The 13,579-nt window shown below is 34.9% G+C and overlaps 1 protein-coding gene across 1 annotated transcript in view; it reads right to left on the reverse strand.

The window, feature by feature from the left end:
• LOC119838622 (G-protein coupled receptor Mth2-like) overlaps positions 1-9,429 on the reverse strand; it is a 13,675-nt gene extending 4,246 nt beyond the window's left edge. Inside the window, exons 1-4 of the mRNA XM_038364640.1 lie at positions 8,952-9,429; positions 3,577-3,751; positions 2,018-2,197; positions 1,516-1,594 (exon numbers count right to left, since the gene is read on the reverse strand). Of these exons, the coding sequence (XP_038220568.1) occupies positions 1,516-1,594; positions 2,018-2,197; positions 3,577-3,751; positions 8,952-9,323 (806 nt within the window). The 5' untranslated portion in view covers positions 9,324-9,429. The remainder of the gene's footprint in view (positions 1-1,515; positions 1,595-2,017; positions 2,198-3,576; positions 3,752-8,951) is intronic.
• Between the last annotated feature and the right edge of the window lie 4,150 nt (positions 9,430-13,579).

Below are 13,579 nucleotides of genomic sequence, written 5' to 3' on the forward strand. Positions count from 1 at the left end.
CTCTTACGGATTGTAGTGTAAAAACAGTTAACACGTGCTTCTTAGCTACCTAACCTTCCCAATGGCAACTACTACAGTGGTAATCTTATTATTATGTAAGTAGTTTTTATTATTTAAACAATTATGAGCATCGTTTTGTTTTCTAACCGATGTTCACGAAAACGAAAGGTTCTTAATTGAACTGTATCTTTTTGTTTTCCTTTTTCTCGATTACTCTCGTTTTTCAATTTATTGACGTGGTTAATTCTACGTTTAATAGGCGATTGTTGTCATTCCTTACAAGAGTTGAGAGACCTAGAGCTGTCCCCCCCAAAACGGTGGCCGGTGACCTTATTTTTAGAAAACAATCTCTAACGTTATTACTAAACTATTCCCCCATATTTTTGTCAAATTATTTCAAAGTTCGAGAACAAAACAATGACTATTGTCGCGAAACGCTGAGATAAGAAGGTTCCCACACCCAGGAGCGGCCCCATGTCAAGGAAACGGAATTTGTTAAAATTAGACTAATGATTATATTTCTAGGAATTATTGTGGGTGTCGCTATCTGCACTAACGTTTTCGACGGGAGATGTAATGTAACTTTACTTAACTTTAATTTTTGTTATTTATCTTATTAGACTTTTAATATTTACCTAAATAGGCAATTTTCGCCAGATTCAGTTACACTATTTCTGTTCAAAACAGAGTATTGAATAGCATTGGAAAAAAATTCATCATGAATATTAATTTACTATTCAAATATGGCCAATGCAAAGCACACCATAGATTTTGGAATTACCAATTAGCAACTGGGTTATAAGCTATTTTTGTGGAGTTATAAGCTATTTTATTTACATAGCACGAATGACTTGTAACAAAATTGAATTGGTGACTTAGTTATGCTTATTTTCCTCTTTTGTGGTTAGTGCACTGCCCAAGGCCCCTAACGTCTATTTATGTTTCGATATTGCTCTACATTTAAATGAATTTCCAATGATTTCATTGTAATAATAAATAATAAAGAAAAAACCGGACTGTGACTGACTTTGATTTAGGTTTAGTTAGTGGAGAGGTTTAATTATTGTGAACTAGCTTGCTGTCCCCGACTTCATTCGCAAGAAATTCACTACCTCTGGTACTAAGTCGGTGACTTCAAAAAAGGGATTTTCAATTCGTCTGTATTTGTTGTGTTTATTACCCGATGATGATTCTCTTATTATTTCAAATTAAATTTGACCTAATTCTGACAGTTTGAAGGCGGTTCAATTTATTGTTGAAAATAATAGCTTTTTAATTTATAAATTTTATTACGCACTTGCACGATTAAAACGAGATGAATTTCTTAATTTCTAAGAACTCGAACTGCTCGCCTATTGAACGAAATATGGGTAACTTTTTTCGTACTTTCAATTTTTGTGTATTAGTTAGGACTATGTGTTGATAATATTGTTTAATCAGACAGTCTATACGCTATATTATTTTATAAGTTTCCGTTATAATGTTTGAATAATTGAAAATAATTTTGAAACTTACCGGAACGTCCACCAGATATCAAACGACATGACATTCATCCACGAGAATGCAGAGAGGAAAAAGAAATATATGAAAGTGGCTGAAAGAATAAATTAATGTAAGTATTGGATGATGGTTTAATTAAATTAAATAACTTTTTATAAATTTTCATATTGTTCTCACTTAGTGTATTGGGGTTTTAGCATATGATGCCTAAATAAATCATTTTATAGGAGTTATTAGTTTGTTTATTTCAGATCTTGAATTTAAAAACCTTGAATAGAACAATGAAAGCTTTGATTGACGCTTGAAAAGAGCTTTAAAAGTTACAAATGTGAGTTTTGAATCTGTGAACCGTTAAAAAAAACGTTTTTTAATCACGTACGTTATTTTATTAATATTGCTGGTCTCCCTTTCGGCCTGCCATTAGGTCTAGATCTAGATTTGGACAGTTAGCCGGAAGATATTATTGGGTAGATATATGTGGGTTATTAAGGTTTAAGAATAAATTAAACCTTCATACTTATTACTATACAGTCGGTTTCTGACAGCCGGCCCAAATTCAACACAGCTAGGGATACGTAAGCTCCCAATAAGCTGGCAACATAGGCCATAAGCACCATTCCACCGATATTTCGCAGTTCCGGCAGAGCACAGTATACCAGGAAGAGAAGAAATAGAAATATCGATGATATAATAAGACCTAAAACATAAAAGAATGTAATTAACTAGCTGCATCTCATCCATCATACATGATGTTATGCTCTCCACAATAAATGGATAGTTTAACACATAAATAGTTGTTCAATTCTACCCAGTAGTTCCTGAGAGAAGCGCGTTCTCAACAAACAAGCAAATTTTTCAACTTTATATCATTAGTAATAGAAGTAATATATTTTCTGTAATATAGATATAGAATATTAGCGATCCACTCGGGTGTCAACCCTGGTACATTATTTCTCTCCATGAGAACCGTTCCTTTTTATGTCATAGCCGGACAACTGGGCTTGTCGTTTGCCTCATGGTAAGCGATCACCACCGCAATTGAATATTCGCTCGCATAGCCCGCTTTTAAGGAGAGGACACTAAGATAAGGAACGACGACTGATACTGACTGAGAAATAACGGGATACTAAAAAAATAAATTACTGAGGTGTGAGTTTATTCCTTTTAGTAGCAGTTTTGTAGTTGTTCAAGAATTAAAAAAAATAACTACGCTTTATGTCACGATAAGAATGTATCGTGTATAGATTTAGATATAGATATATATATATAGATATAGATATATATATATATATATATATATATATATATATATATATATATATATATATATACACATGATGTCACAGTCGGCAATGCCGTTGGGTCGAGCTGTTGGGACGCCTGATGGTAGGCGCTACCACCGCCCATGAACATTTGGAGTGGCATAAGGTCCATTGCAGACCTTACGCCTCTACAAATGGATTGCCCACTTTAAATTGGGAAGGGATTAAGAAAGGATTGTCGAGAGGAATAAAGGAAAGGAATGGGAAGGGTAAGGAAAAGGATATGGGCCTCCGGCCCCCCAGCTCACCGAATGAAACCAGCAGAATGCTATTTCACGCCGGTCTTCTGGGGGGGTGTGGTTATTATTTTATTAACATTTTCCGCAACTCGACGACAAGCGCGTGTATTTTGCGTTAAAAGAAAAGAAGGGGGTAGCCAGTCAAAGCTGGAACCATCCCAGCTCCTCCACGAAGCTAAGCAGCTTGTGTGGACGGCCGAAAATCTCAGGGAGGGACCTAGGACATCCCATATGCCTTGCCCTGTACTCCGCAACCGCCGTTCAGTCCATGATCACGTGGGCTGCCGTTTCTTCATTCGTCATGCACGCTCTACATAACGCAGTCCGTGATCCCTAAGTTAAAGAGATGCTTGTTAAGTGGGGGTGTGGTACTTCCCCGGTGCGAGCTGGCCCAATTCGTACCGAAGCGTGCAAGACTACCACATACTAAATATGGTAAATAGACCTTTTAAAGTTTTCAACACATTTTTTTGCCTAAGATAAAAGAGGGATAAGCCAATATGGTACTTAATTACCGGAACTCTGATAAAATGTTTTGTACGGTGGAGGCTGATATTCATCTTCAAGTAATCCCCAGAACTGAATTTGGGATACGTTGTTATTAATTCCATAGTCTACACAGAAATCAGCTTTGTCAATTTTCCTCCATCGTATGTAAGCGTTTGGCGACTCTAAATATAGATCTCCATCCTGCAGAGAAAGATAAAGTATGAACTGGTTATTACTTATTTACTTGTGATATTTATAGCGAAATAAAAGATCTTTGCTTTTGCACACAACCAAATAAATCATATAAAAAGTGATTTTTAATCGTTAAAAGAAGTATTATCAATGTGATTGTTTTCTATCCTAACAAATTTGTCGCATAATGATTTCAACACACTATCAAATTAGCCCATGTTATATTTTTTAATTAACCCTCATAGGAGGCCTGTGTCCCAGCAGTGGGAACAAATATGGGCTGATGATGATGATATTTTTTAATTTAACGCATACATATTACATTTTCCGTTCTTTTTAAACGGATGTGGTTCATAACATGAACTTTAAGGCGTAATTAAACATATGTATTGTTCGTGTTCCCTTAAGTATTGCATGTACTACATTAATATAGTGGATATATACGTTAAAACTCACGCGTATCAGCAAATGCGAAAGTTAGAAAATAAATTAGTAATTTTTTACCGTTTCTAATATTTTCGTTAGTGTTGACGGAAAGGAAAGGAAATAAACATTTATTTATTTATTCATTGTTTTAAGGTATTTTACTAGGGTTTTGTAAATAACAAAATTATTTAAAATACTAATTATTTGTATTAGAATATAAACAATTTTGCGAAAGGAGGTAACAAAAACCAATTTAAAATTGAGATGAATAGGAAATGAGAAAAGCTCAAATCAATTATAGATATCATCTAGATTCTGGGAAGGAAGAGATCTTCTTTTCTTAACCTGGCTCATTTTTATGGAATTTTTTATGTACGTTCGGTAGGTCTTTTGATGTGTTGTCATCTATTTTATTTCTCTATATGTCCGTGAGTTTTAAGCCGATTGGCGCGAGTATTTTTTGTTCGTGAACGAAATTATTGTAATTTATTCCCATTTTCGAATCTAGAGTGAAGAGACTGTTATTGTCTAGACTAAACTGCTAGAAAAGTTGATATTTACCCAACTATATAGGGTATATTGGTGACATCACATATAGAACAATGTATTCTTACAAATGTGTCAAACATCTCAATGTCGGAAGGATATTGAAATCAGCATGTAGCTGAAGGTATTGGAATATAGCTGTGCCTTGCGTTTGGTTTGTGGAGTATGGATTGAAGACATTTGCTCTCCTTTTGAGTTGTAAGGAATAAAATTAAAATCGACTAGCCAAAATTCGGTACATCAAATGAAAAGTAATTATAGTCCCTTTTTATGTGAGAGTTGGTGGGTCTTCTGGTGATAAACTATGCTACTGCAAATGTATTGCCAACTTTAATGGAAAAGGGTTAAGGAAAGGACTAATTGAGGGAATAAAGGAAAGGTCTGGAACCCAAGGAAGTTTAACCCAAGGATAGGGGGGCCTCCGCCCCCCTCTCATCGGGTGAAACACAGTAGCATGCTACTATTTCACGCCAATCTACTATGAGCTCTTGGTACCTTTACCGGTGCGAGCTGGTCTTATACGTGCCAAAGCGTGCTCAACTCCAAAATTTAAATACTATTATATACTTATACTCCTATTATATACTTATACGAAAGCAACTCTGTCTGTCTGTCTCTGCTTCACACCTCAACCACTCTATTTCTTTAGATGAACTTCGACACAAATATTTTCTATCCTGAAGTCCCAAGGGAATGGGAAGGTCCGAGAAAACCTCGGACTGTCTATTTGTTCCTTCGAATGCACGGGAAAATACGTGAGCAGAGAAACATATATGGCATTGGTGATAAGGAAGTTATAGTTATTGAAGTACATAGCTACCATATGGTTAATTGGCCATTGGTCCACTTAATTGAACCGTTTTATCCTGACCACAATATTCCTACTAATCATTGTTTTGTAATGCTTATACTCTTCGTCATGTGCGTGCTCGAATAAACGGTGCCGCAAGTTAGCGGATTCAATAATAATCTATGAAATACTATGAGCTTGGTTGTATTGAATTATATAACCATTATAAAAAGTTACTAAAAAGTTTATAAACAGCTAAATATACACAATAATAATAAATCTTAAACAGGTAAGAAACCTTTTCGGACGGAATTATTTTTAAAAAATAAAATTAAAATAGAAAACATTTCGCCCGCGCAATCATGAGGATGGAAAAATGTGAATGACATATTTTACTATACCCAAAATATAATCACTCTATAGCTTTTTTTATCTCCAGACACAATTAACATATTATAAAATCGCTCCGTTTTGACTTGTAATAAAAACGAATAAATAAATCCAATTAAACATTAGTTTATAATTAGAATTACAATTGGTAATGAACTCAATTAATTGATAATGAACTAAATTACAATTGATAATGAACTCAATGAACGAAAAATAGCTTAAAAAGCGCAAAAATACATATTTTTAAGCTGCACGAAACTAGATGAATGAATTGTTTGGCCTCTGAGTGCTTAACAAAATCGCATCATGGATTTTCTTCTGTGTCACAATGCGCCAAGTTAAATAGCATATTATTAACCACGACACAAAAGTCGCTACGTGGTCTTGTTATAATTGCTATGACAATTTTGATTAAAAGGACAGTATCTCTACAACCTCTACGTGGATCACTAAGAATGTTATAGAAGGCGTGCTGATCATTTGTGTCTGTGTAAAATAATGTTGGTATGGCGCAATAAACTCTTACTCCTTGGGTGATCGAAATTTCTATAGGGTATATATGGATTATTGATATAAAACAATCTTAAACGGATAAACAACCTAACCTAACCTACAGAAGTATTTGTATATTTTCATCGAATACGAGACTAACTCATTATCAAACTGAGTATATATTTATCAAATTAATAAAAGGAAACCTTATTTGGAATTATCCGTAAAATAATAAGGGTATTGTATGAAAGAGAAGCTAGCTATTATTGGGTTAGCAAATCCAGATTTAGTTTAACATTTGATGTTATATACTTTCATAATTTTTTTATTCATTATCTAATGTATATGAATATTTTTTATTCGTATATGTATTGATATTTAATGTGTAGATATGAATTTATTATTAACGTATATTACTATCCATTTATTTTCCTTTTGTATAGTTCATTTAAAATGTTAACGTAGAAGTAAGTTTATTATATTTCTCTCTATCTCTCGAAATCTTAGATTATAAAGGAAGCACTGAAAAACAGCGCTGTCAATGTTCATTACAGAATAGGCTGAGTTGTCTCCTTTTTGTCAGGGTCGCTATGACACACTCCTCATATCTGATGCTTTTATTCTTCTGTTGTGTAATTTTATATCTATGCACTGATATATTTGTTGTTCTTTAATTGTATAATTTCTTTCATTAGAGTGTTGTGCTTTTCCTGATAAATAAATGTTTCTTTATTTCTTCGTATATATTAGTACATATTATATTACACAATATGACGCTTTTGAAAGAAATATCACGTTAGCTTTTGTAATAAGCTTTGTAAATGTGATAATATGTATAAATGTGATACTTTTTCTTGAAATACAATAATATTATATTCTGTTACAAGCAGAAAATCGTAAAACATTGTTTTATTTTTATCCTATTCTATCCTCCTATAGTGTATATCTATATATTATAACTACTAAATATGATATGATACTAAATATAATGCAAAAGTTTGTAAGGATGTGTGTGTGTTTGATGCTCTCTCACGCAAAAACTACTGAACCGATTGCAGTGAAATTTTGTACGTAGATAGCTGGACAACTGGAATAACATATCTTACTAACTAAATTCTAACTTTTATCCCGATATACTTACGGGATACGGACTTACGCGGGGTTTTTTTTTTTTTTTTTTTTTTTTTTTATGTCATAGCGGGCAGCTGAGCTGGTGGTTCGCCTGATGGTAAGCGATCACCACCGCCCATAAACATTCACAAAGGTAGTACCTCTGTGAATGCGCTGCCCGCTTTTATGGGGTAAGGGAAAAGGAAAGGATTAACGACTGGAAAGAAGGAATGGACTAGGACGGGTGAGGAAAAGGAAACGGGCCTCCGGTGAAACCACGGGTCGCAGCTAGTCCTACTAATATTAAAAATGCGAAAGTTTGTAAGGATGAGTATGTGTTTGTTGCTCTTTCACGCACAAACTACTCATCCGATTGCAATGAAATTTGGTACGTTGACAGCTGGAAAAGTGGAATAACATATAGACAACTTTTTATCTCAATATTGCTACGGGACATGGACTTGCGAGGGTGAAACCGCGGGGCCCAGCTAGTTATTTTATAAATCGATTTTAAGAGAACAGTAGGTTAGAATCCCTAACTCTGAAATTTCATGATAGAAGCTATCTATAGAGCCGAAGAGATGCTGAGAGATGAAAGAGGCGGGAAAGTATAAGTAAGTTTTGTAATTTTTTGTTGTGAATCGATGTTAGCCTGAAGGGCTACTACATCATAGTACTGACGGAGGTCTTTTTATGTATTTGTATTGTTATTACAAAATTAGGTTCGTTATTTGATTTAAATTGCTCGCTATACTTAGATACGTACGTATTATATGTATATATATATATATGTCGATTACAGCAGGAGATACATTAAGAGAACTCAGCAACGCCAACAATATGTCGAAATCAACGGTGTTAAAAGCGTTTGAGAAGTCCAAGAGAGTAAGAATTGTTAGCTGTTTATTATCCATTGCCAGACGAATGTCATCTGTAACTTTGACTAGCGCAGTGACCGTACTATTCCCAGGTCTGAAGCGGGATTGTAAAGGATCTAATAAAGAGTTGTTTGTCAGAAAAGAGCACAGCTGTTGTTGTACTAGTTACTCGAGAATTTTTGAAATGAAGAGCAGGATTGAAATAGGACGATAGTCAGAAAAACTGGAAGAATTTGACTTTTTAGGGAGAGGAATTACATGAGTATCCTTCCAACTTTGAGGGAAGGTAGCGGTGGAAATAGAGAAATTTAGAATAAGTGATAAGTATTTTATATTTTAGAATAAAAATATGACTTTAAAATACATGATAACTATAATATGCATACAAAGAAAAATTTAAGAATTTACGAAATGTATTACTTACATGCATTAATTGCATTGTTCAGAAACCACTAATAAACATCGAGTCTATTGTAAGAAAATTTTTTAATTGGAGATATTTTAATGAATTAATACGTACTTTTTAATTACCTTTATAGCTTATAAATAATTGTAATGTATATTTGTGTATACCTACCTCGTTTAAGTAACTTATGACTTTTAGGATATCAAATCGGGCCGAGAGGTAAGCAAACGTCTCATTACGCGTAAATAAATTTGGCTTCAAAAGAAACACATCACCAAGCTTCTTGTCAATCGTCCTCGAATGATCCTCAGTATCATACAGTTGCAAATCAGACATGTCTAAATCAAAATTCTCGTTGTTATCTACACAGCTTGTCATATACCATATTGTTGTGTTCATGTACTGATTTCTGGAGCAGCACTTGTTTATACATGTCTTAAATTGACATATAGGATCTTCATAGTTTTCTAAAATTATATCACTATTGTAACACTGGCCTACCAGAAGGCATATAAAAAACATAAGGCACCAATATATTAACATTGCGACGGACGTGTTTATTGAAACGATATTTCACTGTAATAACCGCACAACAACTTACGTTGGAATAATTCGAATAGCTTATCACCCTGCCGAGTATGGGACTGGGTCTAAGAAGTCGTTATTAATAATAATAATTAATACATAGCGGTTACAGTGGCGCAGGAATATCACATTGACTATTGAGTCATATAATAATGATGCATGCATTTCAGTATGCTAAATTAATTAACTTAGTTTAGCATTCAAACAACAAAATATTTCTCTTTATGATCCCCATGCTACACGTCGTCGTAAACTGTCATACATTTCTTTTTTTTTAATGCAATCATGATTCTATGTTGACAAACATTCGAACACACAATTTTTCACATTTATAATATTAGTGTGATCAATACTAGGTATCCATTCAAGTGTATACAATGAGCAGGGAAGGGACTGGCTCTCTTAACACAGGTTTCTCTTAACACACCTAGCAAGAGCGCCAGAACCTCTCAATATTTTTTTTTTGACATAAACAAAAAATCAAATTGTACAATTATCAAGGTGAAATAAAGATTTACTATTATTATTATGTGTATCTCTCCATAATACTTGGGTAACTCCAGAACGAAAGCACCCGGTCTTTTGGAAGGCTTACGTGGGGACACAGATCCAACACGCAGAGGCCCTTTAGACAATTTAATGTATTGTGGGACACCAGCCGCACCCTGCCTATGACTGCACTATAGAGATACAGCCCTGGGCAGTCCGCGGCCGACGTAGGACTATTGCAAAACAAACAAACAAGGAACGGAACAAAACTGGGCTATGGAAAGGGGGTGTTCGATTGATTGGTGAGTTGGGTCTATGGGAAACTATGGGCGTCTGCCTTTTAATTTGGAAAAATTTAAAAAGAGTGGCGGACGGTGACTTGCCTGTTCGGTCGATGGGCTCCCAAAAAAGTTACCTGAAATGGCAACAAGAGGGCAGCACCAGCTGACCGGCTAGGGGTGTAGACAGGTGCGTCACCGGTTTCACCATCGCGGGCTCGCAGGCCCGGATTGGGTTTCCCCGTTATTACGCCATTAGACACTTCCACCCTTGAGCATATAGTTCTTGCATCTCCATTCTGGACGGTCAATTAAGGCAAGCCAGAGGTGGGGGATCCTGAACCTCGCCATTGTTCACTCCGAACTGCCACCGAGACAGTCCGGAGGTGAGGACAGGGACCTCCCCCGGGAAAACTAAGGACCGCGGGGGCGTTACTCCCCGTCACCACGCCACGAAGTGCCCAGCGGGTTCATTATTATTATTCGCTCTTCTTACACTTGGGAGGGGAGGGTTAAGGTGACGTCTTAAAACCACCTACAAACTGGGAAGTCAGAAGAAATTAAATTTTCAGACGGTGGATGAATTCTGTTTATTCAGTTTATCCATAGCTGAACATACTGAAAATACTAGAAGATTCACAAATGTTAACGTAAACAAATATCTTAGAATATAAAAAAAAAAAAAATTGAAGAAATCGTATGACATTTATTAATTACATTACGCTATAAAAAACATGCGATATATTTCATAACTAATGCATGGAGACATTTCTAGTAGAAAGTACAAATTAATATGATGTTTCTGTTATTTTTATGGTTAATTTTTCGCTTTATTGTCTGGAATACAAGCAGTATACAATGCAACTAATTATCACTTGCCATTAGAAAGAAAGAAAGAAAGAAAGAAGCATTTATTCGGCTCCACATGAAAAAATAAAAGCAATACAATTAATACACAAAACACGATTAAATAAAGAAAAACTTAAGGAGACATAAAGTGGAGCCAAATGAGGTAGCCACTCAGTCCTCGCAGCAACGCAGTTGCCAAACTGGTTTTCAGTGGCCCCCCTCTGTGACAGTTGTAGCGGCAGGACGTTTTACTAAGACGACATTAACTAAGATACGAGCATAAGGGATGCTCGTCCCGGCTCCGCCCGTATATTAAGATTCCTGTTTTATCTCAAGGGAGCATTAAACCGGGTTAAAAAGTATCCTATCACCCAAGTCAGCTCATACCTTGTCTTTATATCAATTTCATGCAAATCCGTTTTAGCGTGATTGACGGACAAACATCCAAACAAACAAATTTTCTTATATAATATTAGCGTGATTCCTTTAAGCAAGTCTTCTAACATCAATCCTTTATTTAGTATGCTCGATGTTAATCCGATATTGTGGGGCCGGTGGTACTGTGCACATTTGGAACCTGCAAAATATATAGATATATAATAGTCCCTAATATAAAATAAGTTCGCTCAGATTAAAGGCATCCTATTTTCGAAGCCTACTTTTATGTGAGAGTTGGGAAAGGAGCTGGCGGGAGGCCTGATGGTAAGGGAACAGCAAGCACCGTGCATGAAAATTGCCATAAACCTTATGCCACTTCAAATGGATTGCCAACCTTAATGTAATAGGGATACGGTATCGATTGATGGAATAATGAAAATTATTGGGAAGGTTAGGATGAGGAAAAGACAGGGGCCTCCGGCTCCCTCATTTACGTAAAAATGCTACCGCTTGCTACTAATTCACGCGGGTCTTCTGTCAGGGTGTGGTATTTCTCCGGTGCGAGCTCGCCCAATGCGTGCCAAAAATTGTTCGACTCGCATATCAAAAATATGTTTCACGGGTCAAAAGTACCCAAATTTAAGATATTTTGAATCTTTAAATCGAATTTTACGAAATGCTGTTGTATTAATTATGTTTAAATAAACCATTTTATGACAAATGAGAGGTTATGACAAGATAAATTTTATCCCAATAATAAAAATAACTATACTAACAAGTTTACGAAGAACTCACCTTTCTTTCAGTTGATAATAAATTGATTTTTTACAAACAAATACAATGAAGATTATTACACCAATACATATGTTATATATGTCCGCAGCTTTCAGGAAATACAGATGTGGTGCAAAGAAACATAATATTTCTAATATCCAATTAATTCCCATCAAAACTGACAACTTTAGGTATACAAAAAATCTGAAACAAAATATAAGCCTTTTAGTCTAATGCTTGGTTTTCCAATAAATCTGCGTTTTATTCTATTGTTTCAGACAATTATAGTATAAAATTACCTTTGAGTTTGGTTCTGATGGTTGGAAGAGTTTCCAGAATTAATAAACTTGGTAGTTGCATTTCTCAATTTCCAAATATTAAATGCAGTTTTCAGGAAGAACGCCCAATTGAATAAAATCATTATTAACGTAGGAATGTAGATGTAAAATAATTTCATACCATCTGAAATATGAACATATTGATGAGAAATTTTGAAAGAATAGAAAAAATTTGATCACGAGGCGGGATTCGAACCCGGGTTTTTTGCCTAACCTTAGCAACGCCTAGCCTCTCGGCCACCCGTGATCCCGCCACAATAATCGAATTTCTTCTACTTTTTCGGTTTTATGTGCTTAAGAGGCACCCCACGTATTGAGATGATTAAGAACCATCACAATCAATCAACTAATACAAAAAATTATTTCAATGATTACAATATTCTATCGATGGATCGTAGCCTTTATTAAATTCAATTTTTAGTTTCATAGCATTGAAATTATCATCTCATGAATTACAAGAGAATACATAGAACCCAAATTGTTTAAATTATAAATCACTAGCTATCTAACAACGAATAAAATAAAGTGATGCATAATGAAAATTCCCATGGAAATTCGATGTATCGCTTCGATGAAAAGTGGTTTGTAATGCTGTCCATTCTTCAAATTTAAAGAAAAGAGGAATATCTTATAAAAAAACTACTTCGTTGTCATGTGATAGAAAAAACACAAAGACATATTTTCGAATGAATAATATTAGTAATTATTTATTTAATTTCAAGCGAATTTTAAAGTGACGAAACTTATATCTACTAAATCCTGGATAACAATATATTTATATATGTTTTTAACCAAAATTTATATAATATATATATATTTCAAATATATGATATTGCGTATGATAGCTGATTCAACAAACATAAAGGTACCGACTGTTCCGTTCTAAAATGCATAAGACTAACGCTAGTTCAGTGGCGTCTGGACATTGTCGTGGTGGCTTTGCATGACTAATTCGCCGTGTTGCGTGGTAAAAAAGTGTCAAAGAAGATGGAACGTATTTTTTTTTATTCATCGTGCAGTTAATGCGGTCATTGTTTAAAACATAATCTTAAACGTTAGAACGCGCGCGGATGGTAAAGTTCGTCGAGCTTTTAGTCAGGGGTGTACA

The sequence above is a fragment of the Zerene cesonia genome, unplaced genomic scaffold (genome assembly GCF_012273895.1).
Source record: "Zerene cesonia ecotype Mississippi unplaced genomic scaffold, Zerene_cesonia_1.1 Zces_u004, whole genome shotgun sequence".
NCBI lineage: Eukaryota > Metazoa > Arthropoda > Insecta > Lepidoptera > Pieridae > Zerene > Zerene cesonia.